The sequence below is a fragment of the Aptenodytes patagonicus genome, chromosome 3, assembly GCF_965638725.1.
Source record: "Aptenodytes patagonicus chromosome 3, bAptPat1.pri.cur, whole genome shotgun sequence".
NCBI classification, from domain to species: Eukaryota; Metazoa; Chordata; class Aves; order Sphenisciformes; family Spheniscidae; genus Aptenodytes; species Aptenodytes patagonicus.
Window position 1 is genome coordinate 68,315,697 of NC_134951.1, and position 25,015 is coordinate 68,340,711.

At 42.4% G+C, this 25,015-nt stretch overlaps 1 protein-coding gene across 5 annotated transcripts in view; it reads right to left on the reverse strand.

Annotated features, from left to right (window-relative positions):
• NHSL1 (NHS like 1) overlaps window positions 1–25,015 on the reverse strand; it is a 187,219-nt gene that overhangs the window by 60,802 nt on the left and 101,402 nt on the right. Inside the window, exon 1 of one of the 5 annotated variants that reach the window (XM_076333704.1) lies at window positions 14,440–14,531. The exons of the other annotated variants lie outside the window; for them this stretch is intronic. Within the exon in view, the coding sequence (XP_076189819.1) occupies window positions 14,440–14,527 (88 nt within the window). The 5' untranslated portion in view covers window positions 14,528–14,531. Of the gene's footprint in view, window positions 1–14,439; window positions 14,532–25,015 lie in introns of those variants that run through there. 5 annotated transcript variants of the gene reach the window in all.

Consider the following 25,015-nt stretch of genomic DNA (forward strand, 5'->3'; position numbering starts at 1 on the left):
CTCCTGTCTCCAGCTCAGCTCGCTCACAATGGCCTCTTTCAAGGCAACCTCAGCCTTGGTGAAGTGCGATACTTCCCCAGCTACTGAGAAATTACAATTCATTTAACCTGGGATCAGGAGGAAGAGGAGGAGGAGCATGCACAGGGGAGAAGGAACAAAGGAGAAAAAGCATTTTATCCCAAAGCCACCGCAACAAAAAGCCAGGAAGGACCCGTGCCCCAGCAAACTGGCATGGGAGCTGGGTGCCGAGCCTGCCTCCGCGCAGGCAATTACCGAGCAGGTATTGCTTTAAAGAGGGTACCTCGGCAGCACCCTCCTTTATTCATGTTCATAAGAGATTACGGCTGCAGGCTCTGGGAAAGGGGCTGCCCCGCGGGGGCAGGGGGAAGAGGGAGGAAGATGAGAAGGAAAAGCAGCACAACCTAAGCCAGAGAGGACAGAAAAGCAGCAGACTGATTGATCTGATGATCCTATTTAGGTCACAGCACAATAAAGCTAATTCATTCCTTTGACAATTCAAAACATCTTTCCACAGGATCTTCTGTCATGCAAACACATCACCAGAGAGAAAAGGGAGCATTTGGGCAGGGCTGCCTGCAGACAAAGCAGCAGTTTCTTTTGGTTAGAGCATCTCCCCACACACTGTAACTGCAGGCAGGAGAACAGAAAACATTTAGTGAATGTGCAATTTTTTTTTCATGGTTTGGTTTTAAATTGCAGGGCACAATCCTTTTTCCTTTGGCCATTCCTGAACCCCAGCTAAGGCAACATAAGCTCCCAGAAGAGTACTTTTCTCACTCCCTAGGAAGACCCTTTTAAAATTCCACCAGGAAATATTCTCAATTTAAATTCCAAATCCACTTCAATGCTCCTATACTATGGCTTATCCTGAAGAACCGATCAAAAATGGCTGCAGCAAATAAGTTAGTCTTTGCAAAATCTTGATTCTTATTTGCCCTAATAAAACACCATAGAGAAGATGCCTCTCTTCTGAATCAGTGATGGAAAAAATACCAGCCAGGCAAGTTTGCATAAGTCTTCTCATTGATTCATCCTGTAGGACTCGAAGCAAAACCAACAAAACCAGACTGCAAAAATGCCATTTCTGAACTTCTGTCCCGAACCGTCTCTCTATTCAGCCTGTAATTCCATCTTCAGCAGCTGTGCACTTATGGATCCACACTAATATCCAACAGACATCTTCAGCTAATCTCAGTCTGCATTCTCCTTATGGGTGTCCTGAAGGGGACACGCTCCCCACTCATTTCACTTATTTAAAGGTCACAGAAAGAATTCTTGTAGCATATCTCCATCTCCCTGCCCAACATTGCTCTTCGGGGTACTGTTATTTATATATGGATTATCCTGGTATAAGGAGTTGGCAGTTCTTTTTTTTCTTCTTTCTGCTGACTGTCTTAATAAACTCCAGGTGAGTCACATTTAAGCTCGGAGATATCCTCTCTTAAAATTAGGCCAGTACGTCCTCTAGTTTCCTAAGAACTTTTCAGTCTATAAATGAAAAAAAATTAAGCTCCTTGGAAAATACCAACCTTCATGTGATCATATAACTGCTCATGCCAAAACCAAGCACCAAGTGCTCACTCAGTGTCTCACACAGCAACTTGAAAAAGAAGTTTTGTTTCTTAGTTAGAAACTTTCTAAAACTTCCCCCGAAAAGATTATCTGCACAACACAATAGTAAAATGGTAAGTAAAAGCTAAGGTTCACAAATAATAAACGGATTTCAGCAGTTGTGACATTTGGTATTGTCCCTAAAGCCCTAAGAAAACCTGGGTATGTTCCAATTAAATAATGGCACAAACTGCCCTGAAAAACAGTATTTTCCAACTAAAGTAAGGCATCCAGTCCATGTAACAGTCACCTAGTAATTATATTGCTGTAGGATTCAGCGACCTGTATTAAGCTCCTAAGGAAACAATTGAACCAACGTCTGTACCACAGCATCTTCAGAGAACGCCTTTGGCTGGCCACGGGCATGTGGATCTCAGACGTGATCAAATACCAATAGATTTTGAAAACAAATTTTAAGACGACCTTTGTGAGATCAGCATCTTCTTATAAAGGCTCTCAATAAAGTCTTTAAAATGAAAGGACAGCCACCTAAATTCAGACTGCTAACTGGTTGGAACTTTCAAAATTTATAACATGGATGCCAACTTAAAATTTTATTACTACCTGTTTGATTAAAAGTTAAACAAACAAACATCCTTGTTATTAATCATATGCAAACAAGCAGCCCAAACCTCGCAACGTGCCGTGATCAGTCAACATTAACAGTTCAACAGTTGCGTTTCTTTGGATCGCTAGCGAAATGCATCTAACGGTTTAAATGATGCTACTGTGAAAGAGGTGCCCTGCCACCAAACATCCTCAGAAAACACTAATAAGCACACCAACTATCATGATATTCAGTATCGTGGCAATGGTTTCAATAAATAAGTATGTGGGGGCATTAAGCAAACAACAGGCATCACCATCTACTTCATCAAAAGGTAATCCACAAAAAGATAAAAAATTGAGATTTTTTTTTTCCCCCCCCTCTCCTCTCCCACATTCGGTCTGCCGTTTCTGCCTCCATTTCCTGCCAGAAGAAGAAAGGAGAAGATCTCTACTTTTTTCTACAGGATCCCTACTGCAGACACCTACCGTTTTTCCTGCTGTAGAAAAAGTAGTTATACCCTACTGTGGCTGAAGAACTTCAGAAAACTGAGCAAACGGTAAAGTTGTAACACAACAAGGGGTTTAATACACACCATTTAGAATGAAAGATACCATTTTTAATAGCAAAAATGTCTCTTTTGGTATCCTTGGTTTCCCCAGTTAGCACAAAATATAAACTGCAGAAAAGTTTATATTTTGTTGGAGGAGCTGGAGTAAAAGTTGGGAAAGTTGGAGGAGTGCAAGTTTAAAACTTGAGACAGCTGATGCTAGTTTTAAAAATATTTCTTCCAGTACTTTCACTATTTGTATGTGAAAACCTTCAAAAGCCTGCAGCTATGGCACCATCACCCCCACATCAGCTCCAAACAGATCACACGCTCTACAACCTGACACGTCTTCCGAGTAACCTTCTTCCAATGGTGAACTCTCACCTGAAGTCAACTGAAACGCAAGCATGCATCCACAATTCAGATCAACACCACTTACACTAAAACTACCAATATATTTTTGAAAGAGCTTCTAAATGTATCATCTTGCCTATAGGAGATACACTGCGACTCGGAGATTTCCAACACTTGGTCAGAGAGTGGAGACACCACACAAACAAATACAGAGACAACTATGAAGAGCCTAAAAATGAATTTCTGTGTAGAAATACCATGGGTTTTCCAGCCCAGACAATAGGCTTGCAACAATCAACAGTCCTGCCCAGCTTGGTCATTCCTGAAACATCCCAGTAGCTGTTATTAAGGCGACAGTAAGAACGAGGCAAAGAAATATCAGTAGTTAACTACTACTAAGCAACGACCCTGCCATCTCAAGATAGTTGATAAAACTACCGTCTATCCAGTGGCTGCACACTAAACTATACAGAACAATCCAAATTCAACTTTGGGTTACAGATTTGTCCAGAGGACTGTTAATTACTGACAGCTTGTGCTATTACAGAATTGGAATGGGACAGCATTTTACATCGCAAGTTACTGAGAAGAGAGGAGGAGCCCAATTTTAAAATAGTCTGGAAGAGTCAGGTGGGAAACTTGCCGCCAGCTCCAGGGCAGGGCTGACGCCTGGAGCAGAAGATCCGATTCAAATGTAAAGAAGGAGGTGGGAGATCAGTAACACAGTCAATGGGAAAAACATTTACACCCTCAGGAAAACCAACCAATAAAACCACAGCTATATTTTCCCAAAATTATTCTGCAGTATGTAGTATGCATGAAAAACCTTTTCCTTTTTCCCGTCTTTATGGATAATGATACAAGCAGTTCTAGACTTTGGCACCCTTTGGGGACGCTGTAATGCAGCACTAAACAAACTTCAATCCCAGTCCACCTGAGTTAGACAGAAAGTCACCTAACAGGATCCCTGCTTTGCCACCATGCCAGGAATCGTCTAAGCTGATGCACACCAAAACTCAATTTACATTTTTGTTTTTAAACCATGGCTGGTTTAAAGAACATAGTTGAAACTACAGCTATAAAAGTACCTGACACATCCCACAATGTCTAATATTCTGTACAGAGCATACACCCTGCTCCAGGAATGAAGAAATTAAAACACTGTGTTCATACAGGCTTTCAAAATATTTCTTTTTATGTCAAGGCAATTCACATTCTGGTCCTCTTCAGATTAATTAAACCTAACAGGACAAGGTTAGCACCACACACAGGAAAAAATTTGCACTCACCTTCAGCTACTGGACATAAAAGAGTGTCTTTTTCCCTGATGCTATTAATTATTTAACCTAACATTGCTACCACCATCTGCTTGGGGACCTGGTCACACCCACCAAACAGCAGCCCACTTTCCCTGGTCTAGCCGTGCCATCGTGTTTGTGGCAAACGTCTGACAAACAAAAGGAGGGCCAGGCCCTCAGTTGATGCTGAGAACAATATGAGGTATCATTCAGTTAGGAGAGGTGCCAAACCTGCTTTGGAGATGCTACCCAGCTACAAGTTTAATTAGCCCTCCCTGGAACAGATCATGAAACTGCAGAGAAATGGTTTTATAAACCTCTGTCGATGCTTTTGGGCAATGACAAACGTGCTCCGCAGCCCTTGTGTACAAAACTTCACTGTTCTTAAATTCCTTGTCAAAGTGCCCAAAGGACAGCGGACAGATGACAGCACTGTACCAGAGGAGGAAAAGTTGCCCCATAGCTATCGTGGCTCAGATCAGAAATCAGATGGACGGGGGACGAGACCTTCAGGATGAGCGGCAAGTGGCCACTGACCCCTTGCAGAGCAGGTAGCTGAGCACTCCCACGGAAAAGGCATCACACTTGGATAATCTGCCTTTCAACCACAATATTTACAAGCTTTTCTCTCTTCTCCAGAAACCTAGTCTCCAGCCACACCAGTTCATGCTCAGCTGACGGGGACAAGCCTTCACTAGTAACCTAAACGGTTGCCAGCTTATCAAAAAACAGTTTCCAAACAAAAGCCAGGGGCTGCAGCCTAACAGCCACGAGCAATGCTTTGGGGAATTCGGCCGCTAAATTAGTAGTAGTCAGGCCACAGCCCGCCTGCCTGCACACAGAAGACATGGGCAGGCTGATTAAGTACCCTTCTGCTGTGACTGGAGTAGTGGCATCGTGGGGTTTCGTATTTATTCTCTTCCAATGACTCCCAGTCAAAACTGGTCAGTTCACAAGTCAGGTGCTGTTTCTGTAACTGCTGTAACGGCAGGCACCGCTTATAATCCAAAATTCAAGCTGTGTCTTTCCAATCACGCATCATCCCCATAATCCAGATCCCACTGCAGTGTATTACAGCACCAATTGAGATGTAATTGTGATGAGCCACTTAAAGCATTTTTCTGATGAAAAAAAACCAAGAACCCCTCTGCCCCAATTTCTGCTTCAGCATAAGAATGTCACTGTTACTGTTTGTTTTGCACCACATATTCTTGGAATAGATCAGATCCAATCTACTTTTCAACTGCTTATTAGTAATTTCTTAGTTGTGCAATCCTTGTGCCTCCTTTTGTGCTTTCCAATACAGCCCGAAACATGTATTCTGGGTTGGTTTTTTTTGCACAAGACATTAATTAAAACAAAGGCTGTGCCCCCCCCCCCCCTTTTTTTTAAATAACCAATCTTTCCCAATCCCAGCTCTTCTGAGACATTTAGGAAATGCAAGCAAAATGTCATCCGTTGTCAATAAGGTGGGACTACGCCTTGAATGTTGAAATACTCACTTTAGAAAACCCAAACAGGCAGATTTAATCGACTGACAAGATTGAGTTCTCTAAATCATTGCATATTCCAGGTCCAGTCCTGTGCTTCTTTTCATGTAATTAGACATGTTTCTATTTGATCTGCCATTAACTCATCGCTTCCTTTCTAAGAAAGCAATGAGCTGCCCTTGGGTCTTCCTCCTACCAAACCTGCTGCCCCTTCATCGGCTTAAAAATTACAGCACCGGGCTTTGCTCACCTTCCTAAAGAGGTGTGAAGGAGAGGAGAGAGGAAATATACTCAAGGTAGACCTTGGGTGGTTTTTTTGTCTTGTTTTAGTAAGCTTCCTTTGCACGTATCAAATCATTTGCCCCTGCTGCGGGTGCCCTCCTGCGGGCCAGCGGCTGCCCAGAGAGAGAGAGTGGCAGGAGACGGCCACCCCGCAGCGCCGCAGCCCCGCCGAAGGAGCTGCTCTATAGACCGTGATAATGTCAGTCTGGGGTGACAGGAGAGAAGTCACTGCGTGACTCCTAACCTACACCTGCTGCCCAACAGAACTGCCGCGCATCCGCTGAGAGTGGCTGCTGCCTTCACACAGCACGAAAATAAAAAAAAGAAAAAAAAGTTGAGGCCAGCTTTCTGAAGTCTCACTTTCAGGAAGAACATCATTCAACATCCTACAAGGTAATCTGATGCTAGATATGTGCAGCAGCCAGTCCACTACCGTTTGCTTTTTGCCATAGGTATTTTACACCAGCTAACCCACCTGTGTAAAGTTTGTTATTTTTTACTCTAAGAAGCCCAGTTCTGCTCAAGACTTGCCACTGTTATCTAAAAAGACTACAAACTTGCAGCAGAATTGCATGAAGTATAAAAATCAGCAAGTTTTGTACTCCTTTTGGTTCTTCTAGCCTTGCTCCCGTAGCAAGCAATTCCAGGCAGTGCGGGTGCATCCATCGGCACAGCAGGCAGACAAAGGCAGACGGCCATGTGCCAGCAAGGCTGCCTTCAGCAAATTACCAAACAAATTCAGTACCAACTTGCTGGTAACAGTAGTACTTTCACAAATACACAGTCATCATGCAAGGCACAGTCCTTTCTACTCAAATCCCTCTCACTTTTAAATACAATAATTTAGCATGGGGAAAAAAATACGAATTCCTTCTAAAAATCGGATCGCATCAGCAAGCTCCAGGCACCCTATCATTCTGAGATCCGTCCTCTGAAGATACCACTCTGCCAGTTCATTTTCTCTTTTCCACCACTAAGTAGCCTTCACTCCACTCCACTGTCTCCCGTATGGTTAACATGAATGCAGCAATTAATATGCAATTAATAAAATGGTGTGATCAACTGCTTTTGTTCACAGCAGCAGCTGGTCTGCATGTTAGAGCATAATTAGACAAATTAAGATGTACCGCTTTTGTTTGTGGATGAACTGACAGCATCGCTCATGCTTAAATGTCACTAAGCCTATTGGCATTTGGGATTATTTTAAACATGTCTTTTTTTATTAACACTACAAGGTATCAATAAGCCAGATTTATATGCCGCCAGTTGCAATGTCAGCAAAGCGCAAGTTTGCTTTACCTCCAAGATGTTTGCACAAGCCAACCAAGAGTTAAGGAGAGAAGCGATGTATTTCAGAGAATGAGCACCCTTTTACTTAAAGTATCAGAGCCCGTAATATGGAGCGAGTGGCTCTGGACAGGGGACAAAAACAGAGTTGATCTGTAACTGTGTCCAAGCAGAGGTTTGAAAATCTTGAGGATCAATCAGCGTGCATGTTTTTTGATGGTTTGTCATCGTATTAGGGCAGGGAAACAATAGAGGGCTAAAAATCTGTTGTAATCTATCAGACTTTTAATATTGTTTCCTTTAAAAGGCATTAGTTTGGCCTATGCAGGAGCCATACGGAGGGAAAGTGGTTTCAGGGAAGTCCTGAGCTCTTTGGGAGCTGAGAGCAGGAGCAAAATCCCTGTGCCCTGGCCGGGCAGGGGTCCAGGGATCACAGCACCAGCTCCAAACACCAGCAAACCTATACAACTCAGACCCCCTCAGTGGGCAGAGGCACTGGGGCGAGTGGCGGCAATGCTCTGCCAGCCTGGTCCCCCCAGGTCTCGCCACAGAAGCTGCCATCCAGGAGCCAGACCCCTTTGCCTGTGCGGGGTCCCCCAGCGGGAGCCCATGTCCCCTGCGGAGGCTGTAGGTCCTTTTCCGGTTGTCCCTCACTGGTGGTATGCTGCACAGCCCATATTGCTAGTTCTGAGCGCAACACAGAGGTCATCATACCCACCACATAAATGGCAATATACTGTTTTAATCATCGCATTACTACCTACCACGGGCTCTGCAAAAGCAGCACGGCAGGTTACCTATATTCAACTTGGGGCAGCACATGCCATACACAAAGCACTGAACATAACACTTCATAAACCAAAGTATTTGTAAGGCAACACACCATCACACCTTTCCAAGGGGTCATTATTGAAACTTCTGGCTTCCCAATGATGTGAGAAAAAACAAGGGAAAGGACACTGTGTGAGGAGGAGTTGGCACAGGAAAAACAAGGGAGTGGCAAGGAAGTCTTTGAAGATTTTCACATTTAGTAACAGTTAGCAAGAAAAGACAAGTCTCTGGGAGGATTTCTCCTGCAGGAGCACTGCAAACATGCCAAACGCTGCAGAAGCCCTCTACTACCACAACCCAGTACGCACAGGCACACAACCTGACTCAGGAGATGGGTCGAAGTCACTGATCTGCAGCGTCCTGAAAAACGGGCTCCAGAAGGGACGATATGAATATCTGCCTTGTTAATCGGAGAATTTGCTTCTCTACTCCTCCAGCACAAGACAATGCACTGCAGCCATAAAACCTGGTTACCTTTTATCACTTCATCTTAAAGTGTTGGCCTGGGGGAGTGTGGGATGTAGTAAAAAACATGGCACAGTAAAATGGATTTTGATAATGCTGCCATAATCCGTTTCTGATTGCTAGTGTGACTCCATTAGCCAGGCCGATAAAGGCATCCCTTAAAACACTTGTGCCTTTTCTGTGGAGTTTCACATTCTCTTCACCGTGTTTCAGCTTTAATCTGATCTGCGTCTAATTTTCTTACAGCACTGAAAACCATTTCTTGACTTCACTGCACTAGATAAAGCAACTCCCAGTAGGTCTGCAAACATACTGTACCCACCATCCATAAACCCCACGGGTTTTAATCAAATTAAGCACTGAAGAGCCTATTCAGTCTACCATTAATCACCATCCTCAACCACAGGCTTTCAAATCTCACCTGTTTCACATGTGGATTTGCACTTACATTGCTCCACCTCCTTAATTACAGCAGATGCTCCCTGCTCCAATTGCGGAAAACACTACACAAAAGATGTCTCTGAACTCTCTATTTTTTCAGACTCCTCCAGATGCACTTGAGCGATGTCAATGACCTCCATACCAAAACCTCCCCGCCTCTTCCTTGTGCTCCTCAGTGCTACACACAGCTTCTCGTCTGCTCGCACACAGAGAGGAATGCATGAAACATCCACCACCAGCACCTCCTTGCAACGGCAAGCGCAAGTTCACACCTAGCAGCGAGCAGCCAGGCTAGCAAAGCGTTTTCTTTCAGCAAGGCAACATTCATACTCGTGTTATTGATTCACTTGTTAAGTGTTTTACAACATCCCAACACTAATCTGTTTTTACCCAGCATATTCCAAGTTCTTCTTTATCCCTCCCTTCATCCACAATACTCTTGCGTCTGACTCTCAAAAGGGATTATGAGCCGTACAGCAACAGCACAGGAGACCAAAAGCTGGACCTCCATGGCCCGGCCAGAAAAGGACAGGTGGGGAGGCTTGTTCTCTACGGCACACGCAGGGAACATGCAGCAAAGTGAGCCAAAAATGCAAGACACATACAGAAATGCACACCGGAAGAATTGTTATTTATCCAAGACTTGAAGTAATTTTGTACAAATGGACAAGTTCCTCTGCTTTGCAAGATTTCGGTGGCTTGTTTTGGCCAAATGAACAAAACTTCCAAGAAAACTCAGCCATAAGACAAGACTTTGTTAAGAACACCAAGAGAAAAGGGGGAAAAAATCCCTCCTTTTTTAGGCACGCAATAAAAATTATATTCAAGTTACTTTTTCTTTTCAAAACAAACCAGTTCCCGGCTTTATCTGATGCAATCCGATATGTCAGCTGTTATGGTACGAGCTGGATGCAGCAGATAAAGCTGGGAATAAGGATGGCCAGTCACTTGCATGAGGCTCTGTAAGTAGCCATCCCGGCCATTCACTGCGATAGACTGAGCCCTTCTGTCACTTAGGGCATGAAAGGCCACAAAGGCTTGCTCAGTGCTCTGCATGGCCCAGGATTTGCAGAGATGGAAAGCGATTCAGTCTTTGTTTCACACTGCTAAATGAGAAGGCAAAGGATGAATCCTCCCAAGTTGCAAGGATTCTGGCTTTTTTTTTTTTTTAATATATATAACATCGTTTAATTGGGAAATTTAAATCTCATTGCTATCGGAAGAGAAACCTGGAAAACAAAGCCACAGCAAATAGTGAATAATAAAATACCCAACTTGGTTCACAATATCCTATTTATTTCTAAATGGATTTAGTTATTATTCTTTCAAATTTTATATGTTTTTCACAAAACACACATCATATAGAAAGGTCTCGGCTTTACAGATAAGACAGAGCTGCTGTCCTTAGGAAGAGTAATGAATGAAAAAGAAGAAAGCATTCTTTCATGAGCTAGCAGGCAACAAAACACTGAGGAAAAAATCCCAATAACTGAAGCTACTGTTTAACAAACATTAAAAGTAATCTGATACTGCCATTGGCTCCCACCCACATCTGTAAAAGAAAGAAAAAACCTCCAAAATTCTTACCAAAACTTTATAAAAGCTGACAGATGCCACAGTTTAGCTAGGTTAGCAACAGCATACCACATCTTTAAACTTCGCAAATTTGATAAAATATTAAGTGGCAAAGGGAACCACAAGAGGCAGGCGATGCTCTAACCTGGAGGAGGTGACGGCCTCCCACGGCAGCAGTCACTGCCAACAGCCTCAGACTCCAATTCAGCAGGCATTTAAAACAAACCAAACGAAGCCCTTGGCATTTCTGCCAAACCTGGTCAGCGGAGGACCTCAGCTTAACTTTGCTGCAGGAAAACCAACTACCAAACACTCAGCACCACTGGAGTTTGTCTGTAATCGTGAGTGACCATGTGATGATGATAGTCCCTCCACCACTGTAATACCGTTTTTCTTGCAGGCAGGCAGGCAGGCTGTTAAAGGATGTACTGCTGCGCTCTGGCTGATTTCAATCCTACATTGCCTATTTACAGTCAATCTGGCAGTGAAGAACGGCAGAGGAACAGCATCATGGATGCTGAAACGAGACTAAGCTGGTAACACAGAACCTCCACGGTATCCCTAATTTAACAGTTTTATCAGAACAATTGCTACAGCTTAAAAAACCCCAAACCCTAACATGATCACTTGATTGTCACAGCTGCTACATCACACCACAAATATTTTGACTATTGACTATTTTGCAGCAGAGATGCTGTAAGGTGAGCAGGAGCGCCCGGGAGTACTGCTGCAGACCATCGAGGTCCCCTCAGCGAGGATGCTCTCCCAGGCCGCGAGAAAGTTCAGTAATTTGACTGTATTATGTTTTCAAACAACCCTAACACTACCGGGGGCATTTTCTACAGAGTACATCAGCACTGTGAAACCTCTCGAAGCACAGTTCTCATGACACTCGATAAGGACCCCAAAGGGAAGCCTTTATCAACAGAGATAAAGCTCAGCCAATAATCCCCTGCTGTGCTCTGCAGTTATCACTTGACCTGGTCCCAAAAAGCACATCCACTCTTAAACACTTTTGTTCCCTAAAATAAACATTAACAGTTTAAAAGCAACACAGCCTCCCTATCTCAAAGAGAAATAGTACCTGTCTCGCAAATAATGCTTTTAACCGATGGCTTAATTACGTTGCCATTCTTTTGTTTCTACGGACTGGGAATGAGTAAGCAGGAAAGGGAGCCAGCGGGGCAGAGCTGGTGTCCCACGTGCACATGCTTGTACCATGGTGGGACACCACTACTGAAGCACAAGCGGTTCTCCTGGGAAAAGTCAGGGCAGAAAGCAGGTTAACTGATTTTGCCGTTCACCGTTTCAAGGATTCAACATTAAATATTGAAACTTCAATGGTTTGTAATTCAAAAAGAACAAATAAAATGCATGGGGTCATACCAGACATCAGTGAAACTCAACTTAAAGGAACCAACAATAAACTTGGTCTGAAACATGTAAAAGTTTATTGCTAGGGACCAGAAATTGCATTAAATAGCTTTAGTAGATCACAAGTCAAATAATTCAATTGCCTATATGTGTTATATTATAAATCAACAAAACTACACACATGCACACAATTTTTAAAATATTAAATAAAATTAAATAGAATTATTCTCTCTTCATTAGGAATATGTTGAAGCAACAATAAAAAATGAATGCACCTGGACAGGGAGAGCAGACACTCCCACTGCCTATATAGGAACTACATCACACCATTCAGACATGCGAAAATTTCCCAGGTTCTTCTTCGCACACCTATTTACATCATTTCAATTCAGAGGTCATTAAGTTCTCATCCAAGAAGAAACTGGACAGTGCCTTGAAGTCACTTGGCTATTTAAACGCAAAAATAACCAACACAAAATCCCTGTGTTTCAGCTTCCAAACTTTTTAAATGCAAAGATTTAAGATCATCAGCACGCATTTACTATCTCTTTCTAATACTGTAGTAATATAAATAGTCTTTGAAGTCCTGCTCCATTCCCCATTCCTCTGTCTCTACTCGTCTTCTGAAAAGTTTTATAATGTCAATTCAAGTGTATTTTAGAAAGGGGAGGATGGACACCTTTCCCTACGGACAGCACAAAGAGAAAAAGGAGGCAGGCTGCAGGGAGGGAGCAGGGATTTCCGAGTGCCCTACCTATGCTCCTCAATCCCATTTCCACACTCCGGAGAAGCAGGTTCAAACAGAGCAGCTGCTCCTGATGCCCTGAGCTCAGCTGCCAGAGCAACACCTCCGAGGGCACTACAAGAACCAGCTCTGAAAGTCAGCGTCACGACTTCATAGGAACGAACTAACCTGTCACCCAGCAAGAGCGACAAAATCGTCCCCCCCAGGCTGGCTGGGGCACAGAGGGGCCGCGTCCTCCGCCCTGAGAGCATCCCTGGAGCTGTTCCCTAACACCTCTGGGCAGCCACAACTTCTTCTGTAGGACCTGGGGAAACTCTGTACAGAGGCTGTATAGTTTTACACAAAGGAAGCATTTTCATTTTCCCTTCTGAATGAACCAGAATTGACCCTGTGCTCCAAAATACAAAAATTCAGCAGATGAGTTGGATTTTTCCTTCCCCGCATTTTAAGAAATTGCTTCCTCTTGAAAAAGGCCTGAAACACCCATGTGGTAAATCACACTCCTCCTACAGGAGGGGACATCAAACGAAGCTTGCTTAGCACTAGGCGGAGAATACTGTAATACCGAAAACAGACGTAGGCCTAGTTTCACTGAACAGTGTTAGCATGGTGTGGCTAGACGGTGATTTTTCAATTGCTGGTAATAACTAGCTATTGTCAGATGATCAGCATGAGACTAATGAGGAAAAGAAAAATCAATACAGTTGCAAATATATTCATGTACTTTTTCTTTTTTTTTTTTTTAAAGGCCTGGTGCAAGATAGCCAGCCAGCTGGCTTTTGCAGGAAAAGCTTTCTTTGTCTTCTGAAATTTCTCCCCCATCACCCTCAAATACACTTTTCTGAGCAATCATTCCACGAACAGCTGGGTGCCTTTGCTTAGGTGGTCAGAAAAAGAAGGGAAGGCAAGCAATAAGGCTAAAAACAAAACAGCTGAACATTACCATTGTCTGTCCTATTCTCTCCCTATGTCCCATCTGTATTTGCCAGTGAAACTCGAAACTATAAGGATTAAAAAAGGAGAGAGTCATCACAATTCAGGAATTCTTTCTTCTCACATTCAGAGGGAAAATAACCTTAGACCTAAGGTTATTCAAAACCAGATTTTTTTAAAAATAAGTACTCATCAACTGCATTAAGCATCTTTGAGTCTGTTAGACCTTTTTCTTATTTTTCCTGGCCTTTCATCCACTGAGTTTCTACGGCTTTCAATTAGAGTGCCACGTCAACAGCTCCACTCATGTAAAACAATCATTTTGCTGAAAAGGAGCACTATTGAACTGAAAGTGAGTGCTCAAGACCTCTCAAACATAGACGTATCACATGCACAAAGACGGTGTCATCCTGTATCAACTTAGCAGTCCCACCGGATACAGTATTTACATACGCTCTCCTGAAGTGGAAATACGCTCTCTTCATAAGAAAATTGTTCCCAATGCCTTCATCCTCCAAAAGAGTAAGAGAAATAAGAGTATTTTCCTCTCTTATAGATCTGGTTTACTTATTTATTTCCTCAATAATGACAACACAACGCTAAATGACCAAAACAACTAAAGAAAAGGAACTGACCTTTCTTACTTGGCCAGAAGGAGCTGTTGTCTTTGCTCAGTAACTTCTTCTTGAGGCGCCTAGGCAGCTTGCTGTGAGTGTTTCCCATTTTGCTGGAATACAGCGGGATAAGTTCCTCCTCCTCATCGCTGCAGCTGGGCTGCCACTTGCTCCTGCCGAGGCACCCGACCATCGGGTCCGCGCGCAAGCAGTGCACATAGGCGATCATTGTGAGATGCTGCTCTCAAGGATGTCCCTGCTGTCCCCAGTGGCTAGTTTGGAGCAGAAGGGAGTGGCCTGCTCATAACCCTTGAACGGGCACATTCAAAAGGCTGCGAAGGAAAAGATTTTCTCCTCCTCTGCACTTAGGCAAGCTAAGCTATTTGGTTATGCCGGGAACTGTTTTGAATAGGATTCTGTCAGTCCTTAAAGAGAGAACAAAAAAAATCAACCACCTGGTTAAGCAGCTCACTCCAGCTGCTGGATGCCCTGCCCTACCGCCAGCCCCCAGCTCACAGCCACGAGCAGGAAAATACGGGCTGCAGAGAGCTGGGAAACCCCGTCACCTGCCACAGATTTCAGACTTCTCCGTTCCTGCTTCCACTCCAGTCTGCTGCTTTTCTTAAGCCTTATCCCCGATTATTCACCACCCTCTGAACAACAGGTACTATGGCCATATGCAGATGGCCGTATCCGAGAAGCTTATTTAAAGCTAACTTACTGTAATTGCTGTGACACTGACGGCTAGAGAACCGTAACTTGGCAGGAATCTGCTAAGAACAAGAACGCTTACCTTCTTCTAGAACGCAAAAGCAGGAAAAATACACGGACTAAAGAAAAAAGAGATTTCAGTACTTGGGTTTTAGTAAGGAAACTCCCTTTCAAAGTCAGAATCATAATGATTGTCACCAAAAGAAGGTGGTATCTTCCAGGTTAGACTACAACTGGATTGATGCTGAATACAAAGCACAAGCAGTTATCAACTTGCACTCAGTTAGTACTGCATAAATACCTAAATCCTCACAATGCCTCTAGAGGGTAGGTATTACTCCTATTTAAAGATGAAGACACCGTCTCGAAGGGATTTTAGTAACCTGCCCATAGAGTGGAAAAGCCAGGATTAGAGTTGAGGTATTCTCAGTTCTTTAGCTTCATCCGCAAGCCAGTAGTCCATGGCACCTCTCCCAAATACTGCACTACTAAGCAAGTTTCCATGCTGGTAACCGCGTCAACCCTAATCTCACATCCCCTATACTGTTTTTTCTCCAGGATCCAGGAAGCGTGCCCTTCCTGGGCTTTTGAATTGGCTGCAACGGCACAGTCAGATTGGGACAGCAAGAAAAACAGCACATAGAGAGACATGCACCCTGCATAAACTGCTGTCTTCAGCAACTTTTTAAAGTTTGCTTTTTGGTTTATATTGTTCAAAAGATTACATGGGATACTATTTGTTTTTAAAAATGGGAAGATATCAAAACCCTAAGTAAAGTACAACAAAGACCAATTCCTAGTCTGCTTCCTTAATTCTTCTTTATAAATGCTTTGGTCGCAGCCCATACCATTCATGAAAGTGGCTGCTCTCTCTATAGGAGCGCAACAGTGTCTGGTAAGTATTTATGCGTTTTAGAAAACGCTTTTTCTGCTGTTTGGTTGATACCTACAATAAACTTTTGGACAGGAAAAAAAAAAAAATCACTGTTTAACAAAAAAAAAAAAAATCAGCTCAGATGCACATCTCCTCTTTCTCCCTGACACACACACGCATCTCCTGCTGCTTTGGCGCTGCTGCTGCCTGCATTGGCAGCTGCAGCCCGGGAGCAGGGTGTACACACCAGCTGCCCACAGGCACTGCACCAGCGTGGCATCAGCATTCAAACATGCAAAACACAGAGCACCACCCAGCATAAACTGTCTGCAATGCTGACTCAACAGTGCTGGCAAAGTGTAGAAAGTTAGCAAGAAACTGGCTTGTTTGGTATTTGGGTTTTTTTGTTTAATATTCTGTTTCTTTGCACAGCAACCTGAGCAAATAATTTTCACTATATAGTGTTTTATACACACCTCGCATGGTCAAATCTCAGCAAATTTGCAAATAGATGAAAATGGGTCTTACAATGAAGCGTGTCAGGTAACTTCAGTAAATAGGGATGAAACAAGCCCTGCCCGCCATTTTACATTTTTTGACAACAGTTTCAAGTATCTGCAAAAATATGGATGGAATGGGGAAAATGTGCCAACAGCATGGGTGACAGCTGTCGGCACCACTGGTTCGTCTGTACATATAGCAGAAATTCACCAGCATAAACTGAACACTGGCAACCAGGCGTTTGAGGCAAATACAAATTTACAAAGCCAAGTACATTTACTCATCAGACTATGAGAAAGACAAACTGTGATTAACACTAGCCGAATTCAACTCACTCATCAACCACGCTGATATTCTTGCGTCCGCCAGAGTAAATGAATGTCTAGACAGTCCTCCTGGGTGGGATGAAACTCCGAGTGCTGTTAGTGAACCAGTTCATAAGGACGCCCTGTTAACGCCTCCCTAATGGGACAGTATCTCTGTAACCCACTTGTCTAGCCGCTGTGCCTGCTGTCTCACCCTTTCGATTCGCTGCGATTATCAGGGTCTCAGGAAGAGTCACTCTCATAGATGTGATGCACTAAACTTCTGAGCATCAACAGGCCATTGATAAAAGAGTGCACTGAGACTTGTATTTATTTCTCCTGCAGACAGGAACAGTATCTTTTATAAGACAAGAACACAGTTGGATTTCTGTTATGCTTTTTATTTTAACGACTCAAAATCATGTTATCAAATTACATTTCAAAAGGGTATCAGCTGATGTTTGCATGCAGTCTTTGTATCTCTATGCAATCACGTTACTTGACATAAAAGTTAAGTGTAGATCTACACATCAAACCAGTATTATTAGGTAACATGCAGTGCAAACACAGGAGCAAGAAGACAGGGGACACAAACAAAATTCAGTGTTCAGCACTCAGATGTTCCCAAACACTTAAGATGACACAGGATAACACATTGGCCTGGAGTCCCCATGACATTTACCATGCACTTCTCTAGACTACAGACATACGCAATTAGCCATGTTTCCAATGCGTGCTCACGAAGTAAGGCTGATGCACAATAATGGGATCAAGGCTGAAATCCAGTTTAACAAGTATATTTACCATATGGTAGGCATTAATGTCCCCACAAATTTTTTACTTGAAGAATAAATCTGTTCTTCCTTGATGCCTGGAAGACCTTGGTAACATATACGACAAAAGATTTGGTGATGGTTATGGTCTCAGCTATTAGCAAATGCAAAACCATAAAGAGGTTGTACCATCTCATGTGAGAAAGACATTGTGTACATTGCCCCTTCCTCTCCTAGTCTCCCCCTTCAAATCCTATAAAAACAAACCATTATTTTATACAGTGTCTATATGGAGCAATAATCTCTCTAAGTTTGATAAAGTCAAAATTTCACCACAAAACTTCTGATTAAACTTCACTTATTCTACTGCAGCTATAGCGCTGTTTTATTTTTTCAAGTACACAAAAGTGAAGCTGTTCATTTTTCTCAGCCTTGGGCTATCGTTTACATAAAGATTTCCCCAAAATAACATTTTATTTCCTTTATTATTCTTTTTCACGCCTTTTAAAAATTGAACTATTAGTAATGCAAGTATGAATGTTCTGAGCAGACTGTTAAACATGCATATTCATCTTTATCAGCGTATTTCAGTTTCGCTAAACCACCTCTTTACAGTCAGGCTCTATTAGGGAGAGATTGAATAATTAGGGAGAAAATTGATTACATTGTACTGGAAACAACATTTAGTCTACAGAAAAAAGATCATTAAGAGTTTGACAGACTCCCAAAACTGTGACTAACTCGGGGATTACAAGAAACAAAATTAAAAAAAAAACCACCAAAGAAAACATTAGCCCTTTTATTAGACAACCATATACACTCCTGAGCTCTGAGAACAGCAATGATACTGATGACTTATTACACGCAGGAGTTTAAAAAGCATATAGGATATACCTAATGGGAACTCAGGGGATTTGGAATCACAAAGTATGGTCACATCAGTCCTACTCTGGTATTAAGATAATCTTTATAAATATGCTATGTAAGAAATTGTATCATCAGTCCTCATGTACAATTTGTAGATCCTCTGGATAGAAGGAAAATGGTAATATGCACAATGTAGTGAAATTGCAGCACTTTTATGAACACCGTGGACAACAAAACCATCAAATGAAGTAATTTCTGATGCAAGCCCAACAGCCACACTGGAAATTAAAGAGAGCTTGTAGAAATCCATAGGGATAAACTTTGCCCTAATTAGACAGCGATTCTATTTTTAGCAGTGATGGGTTGATGTATTCTGGGCTTTTTGGCTGATCAGCTGGAGGTTTTAAATTGTACTTAAACAATAATTTTTAAACAAACAAGAAAAAAAATTATTTATACATTAAACATATTTCATCAGAGCCATATAGCATTAATTAAGCCTTAAAATAATACTCTCGGAGAGAAAGTATCCTCCCTTTACAGATGGACAACTTGTGACACAGCAAGAACGAGGACGTGCCTGTCATGGCAGAGCACCCCAGCATCCTCGGCAGCTGGCAATGGCCAGATCGGACACGGGATGTCCTGCTCTCCTGGTATACTGCGTGTACCTTCCCTCTTTCCTGTGCATTAATTCAGTGTGTCTGAAGTCTTAACTCATGTTCCTTAAACACACATACAGCAGACAAAAGCTAAAGAATTTCAAAACGAAGGGAGAAAAAAAAAAACCTCGAGGTATTGTAATTCGCTTTTTAACTGAATATGAATCTCTCAAACAGGAAGCAAGCAGGAGGTATCAGCTTTACAGTGTTTAAAGCAAGCCCAACATTTGACAAGCTCGTACAATACTGACAGACATCAGGGCGCAGGGGAGATGAAAGGGACCTGGGCAGGGTGGCAGGCACTGCTGCCAGGATGCACACAAAGCTTCACGATGCTCCAAAAAGCTCTCTCCATGTGGCCATCTTCACATTCTCCAGCATCAGCTCTATCCCCCCACTACTTTCATGGATGTATTTTTATCATATGCTTGCGATCGCATAGCATCTATCAAGCTTTTAACTTTTTTTTTTTTTAAAGGACATAAGTAATAAGGCTTAAAGAGCTCAACTAGCATGACAGCTAAAAGCAGTCCTAGCAATCAAATATGCTTTGTAAAAAGCTACAGGAAGCGTTGCTGACAATTGTGTGCCTAACAAACTGGATGCAAACCCCTGAATGCTGGGACATTTGGCTAATTTAATTCCTGGTACCCAAATAGCCAGTCCTAGATTCAAAGCGTCATCCTCAAGCAAACCTCAGCCCTCTGCAGGGACACTGAATCTGCAAACCATTCGATATAGCAGGCACCCATAAAACACAACAGAAAACAACAACAAAAATAAAAATAAAAACAAACTAAGGGGATTGTGAGGAATCAATGCCTTGGTGGAAAGCATGAAAATCTTTACAAACCCTCCTGTCATAAGTTTCTTGCCTTCTGGTACTCTCCAGCAACTACAGCCCTACTAGCAAAACAGCTCCTCTGGTTTCATATTCACTGTAAGCTCAGAATTAACACCCTTCTCATTAAAACCATGCAGAGATGGCTGCACGTACTTCTGGTATCTTTGTTTCCATCAACAGCCTTTTTCTGTCTCTTCATAAATAAATCTCTCATGCTGACAGTGGGGGAAGAGTCTTTTCTTACTATCTGGAACAGCCTCCCTGTATCTCCCCACCGCACCAACTCTGAACATACCCATTACCCTCTCTTTTATACCTTAATTTAATTTTTCCTTTGCTGTTATGTAATAGCCCTCTGTAATTATTTTTAATCCAATAAGTATTTTGATATACAGCACATATGTAAGACACTAGAGGACAAAAACACACTTCGCATTACATTATTGGCAGTCCCTGGGCACTCAAAAATACACTTCTGTGTTCTAACTATTCATCTTTACTTTCAGTTAGGAAGCCTTCTTAAGAGCAACAAGCAATGTCATATGTTCGATATTAACTCTTGATCACTGCTTTGCAATATTTAAACGAGAAAGCAAATAAAGCCAGCTGTATAAGCAGCAGGTAACTCAGAAAAGCCTTTCGATGCCTTTCCATTTTAGCTCTGTTGCCATACAAAAAGACAGACAAGGGGGTGACACACATTTGGGACAGAAGACAGAGTCATTAGTGAGACGGAAGCAATTAGATATTACTGTTGGTGGTTGAAACAGAAGCTATTCTTGCTGCCTTACTCCAGGGGTTGGGTCCCACGCATCTGCTGATCCTTCTGAAAACACAGAGCAAAAGAGGATGCTGCCAAAAGCCGGGGGAGAAGGCGGCTTCCAGCCTGGAGCCACAATGGATGGCAGCGCCGTAACACTGGTACACCCACGCACTCTGCGAGCAAAGGAGTCACATCTCTACTAGCTTATTTTACAACTCATATTAAATGGCAATTCAGACAGAGTTGGGTAGGATTACCCATTTCAGGTCTGCTCATTAAACTCATTACCATGGTAACAGGAAGAGAAAGAAGTCGTCTCCCCACTCCTATTTTCTCTCACAATTCCTTTAATGGATTTAAAAGCCCGAAGAGGGAAGCACCTTTCTGATACAGAGCAGCAGCGACCTCCCTGCCACCCAAGCAGCTCACTGGAAGAGTCCGCACGCATTGGCATTTTTCAATACAAAAACCAAAGCAACTTACGCTACTTGACAAAAGCCACCGTCAAAAAGCAGCCTTCAGTCAGAAGGCTACAGCATCCTAGCCCTCCTCCTTTTGGAGGAGATGCTCTGCTGAGGCTGCCTTCTGTTCACGTACACCATCGCTGCTGTCAAAAACACAGTGCCACCTCCTGGACATGCACGTTCCCGGGAAGGCCTGCTTCAGCCAGGTACGTAATGGAGAGCCAGGAGGGCTTTCAAGATTAAAACAACAAAAATGACAAAAAGAGTTCAAATCCATATCAAGAGGGTTCATTATTTTTGGTGGGTACTTCTAAAAACGTTTTGTTTTTACATGGTCAGAGTGCTTTGATGAGTGCCCTATAAAGAACTGCTTTTAAGCTCCATGTAGGAAAGAAAAAAAGGGAAACTCAGTTTTACTAACAGAGCGCTGCTTCAGTGTATAGCAAAAAAAAAAATCTTGAGATGTCAAAAGATGAGTTGATCTGTTGCTCACCCATTTTAGACAGAAACCCCTAGGTAATACCCACCCCCGCAAGGTCAAGACTTTCCACCCTGTAGGGGACAACATTCAACATCAAAGAGCATCAGTCAGCTGCTGCCAGGCAGAGGCGTTCGTTCACTCTTTTTCAGACCACAGAGCAGCAGCTAATACATTAGATACAAATACATTACAATAGAATGCAACAATATTAAAATGTCAATGAAGGAGCAAGAATGGCAAACCTAATTGTCATGAAAATAAGAAATTCAGTGGTCGTGGTTTTCACCTTGCAGCCTGGAAGGGTCTTCCTGCATATCGGCACACATTTCAGCCATGTCAGCTCAACTCAGGGATGCTCCCCTTTTGGCACGACCCTGGCCACCTCCGCATCCCGTGCCACTGGTTTGCATCGCAGGCGCAAGGACCTCACAACTACTCCATGCTACAGACCCCTCTCTCTTCTGTCATGCTACTTGCCAGTGTACACATAGCTTCTCATAATCATTGCTGTGTGCTTAAGAATAATAAAACTACCTTATCTTAAATGCACAACCAGTGAAAAAAGTAACCTTGTCACACACTTCTGTCAGCGGCCTAAGGAAAGGTTATACCTCGGCACGGAGAAGTATGTTAAAAGAACTAAAACAATACTTTATATCAAATATCATCACATTAACCTGGAATGGTTCGGTACAAAATTTTTAATCTGACGTGTCACATTTACTTGAAAATCATATTTATGCAAGATAAGCCAGTTAGCACTAGCTTCTTAGGAATTATGGCTAAACACAGCCTACCTACTTTCCAACAGGTCACACAAAAGCTTTTTAAAAAAAGTAAACTCTGATCACTGATTTACAGATCATGGCAGAGGAATGTATCAAATTCCATTAGAAAGAGTAATGGCAAAAATATGGACCCATTGCCATGGAAAAGATTAAGCTAATGAGGAGCAGTACAAAGCAGCAGTATTTCAATCCAAAACAAAGACACACCCTAGGAAGAATGTTATTCGTGAGTCCCGGATCAATAATATATCCATATGTTGTGTAAACTTTTTATTATCAATTATATAGTCTCGATTTTTACTGAAAATTTATATTGACTTGTCACCTTTGTATATCTAACAACAAACTTTCTGGACTGCTTTTTCAAGCAGAATACAAAGTTACTGAAGTCAGCTGTTCTTCCAATATCTGATTTTCCAGCAAAATCATTAAATGCAGGTGCTATAGCTGCTATGCAGCCTACCAGTGCCCTTCTTTCTTGGTATCTGGAGTCACTGCTCTGAAAAAAAATACAAGTCAAATGGGTTAGCTTCACAAAATCAACTGGAAAGAGCAGCCATCTGTATGCAAGCCACAGTAAGCACACAAATAAACACATCCAGTTGTCTATGGGTTTCATTTTCAGTCTGTTCACTAGCAAAAAAAGAAATGAGATTAATCCTGAATTTCCAAGCAATATTCTTGAAAATAAGTCTCCTTTCTGATTACCCTCCCTACATGCCGACACTGTGTCAGAGAAGGATCTCCTCTGCAACAACCCTGACTGAGCAATGCAAAATGCCTTGGTTATGACAAGGCCCATATCAAAGCCATAAACTAGGACATGGAAAATTTATGTAATTCTTCAAATCTATGCTTCTGCTTATTTCAGAATTACATATTCTGAAATTCCATATTTTGACAGAATACATCCTCCTCAGGCTACTGGATCAAGATAAATTTTAAGCTGAACAGATCATTATGAACTTTTTTGTTCTTGAAAAGAGTCACTCAGCCTTTACATGTATTTTGCGCTACAGATTTGTTGTTTGGTTTTTTTAAAGAAAAATGACAGTGAAGCCACACAAATTAGGATGATAATTCAAGAACAGGTTTCAAAATTTTAGCAGAAAAGTAAAATTATTTTTAACTGATTTGAAAACAATCCTTTAAAAAGAGAAGCAATAAGTAATCATAGCGACCTCTGCACAGGAGAACAACAGGAGAAACCCTTAAAGATCTTCAGGGTGGAGCTACAAGCTGTTTGACCCAACAGGGTGGGACATCTCTCACCACAGCAATCCCCTGGACAGCCACTAGGCAGGGGCACCGCCCTCGCCAGCCACGCTGCTCCAGAGCATGCACAGACTCATAACGATACACATGGACACACTGAAGATCGAGAAAAATAAGGCTTTGAAAAGAATAAAAAACTGTCTTCCAAATATCCATTAGGCAGGAAAAATAGCTTTTCATTTTTTCTATTCTTAAATATATTCTTGGCCTCAATACTGCCAAGGAGTGCTGTTGCCATCTCAAGTCTCGCCACAGCTGCAGAGGGGAAGAGAGCTGAGTAAGGCGTCACTCCATGTCACGGGAAAGTGTTCTTCTGAAACCTTCAGAAGGTAACAAAGAAACAGAGACAACTTGACAGCTTTCGTTTACCTTTTTTAATTCACTTTTCCGAAAAGGAAAGGTGAACAAAAGTGGCCTTGCTTCTCATAAATTTCTCAGAACACACCTGTATAACAGGCAAGAGAAAGAAAGTATTTCATTTTTTAAATTCTAATTAAGGTACTAAGCACATATTCCTTCTCCTGATTTGACAGCCACCTTTACTCCAGCACTCCGCTTGTAGGAAGAGAAGTTTAACACCAAGCCTTGCATCCTTCTCCCTCAAGAAGGACTCAGTGTTCCCACTATCTGCTTTTTTCTGGCGTGGTTTTCATGGGGAAGGGCACCTATCCACAGGGTGCTGCACAAATGATGGCTCCTGATTGCCAGCAACTACAAAAACCTCATTGTGATTTTGAATTCATCTGAGGTATGAAACTGGGACAACAAAAAGCAAACCTGACTAGCCAAAGAAGGGTGCATTTGTGCATTGAGATGGTGGAAAGCTTTTCTCCTATTTATTTAACACAAACCTCCCTGCAAATTAAGCCTTCAGGCAAGAGCATCCAACTGGCTGACCTTAACAATGAAGGGAGGAAAAACCTGGGTTTTCCTCATTACTTAAGCGTCATGCTTCTTAATCCCACATAAGCATGTTAAAGATGCAGCAATTCTCTTAAGGCTAAAAGACGCACAAAATAATCCAAGACTTTGTGACTGAGGTGCAGACAGAAAGCACATTCCCCTCCTAAAAAGCAGGATTTTCTGTTGCTGAATATGCCTTTGCTTCAGCACCACAAGTATTAGTCCTCATCTTCACTATGGGATGTGGCTAAAATTCCCATTTTATCTTTCTGTTTCAGCAACTACTGATGGGTTTAAATTAAAATGGGGTTGGATAAAAAATCAGAAACGGAAAAGGGCCAGGATGCTGTGCTGTAAAGAACAGATTTCCAACAGGTCTCTGGATT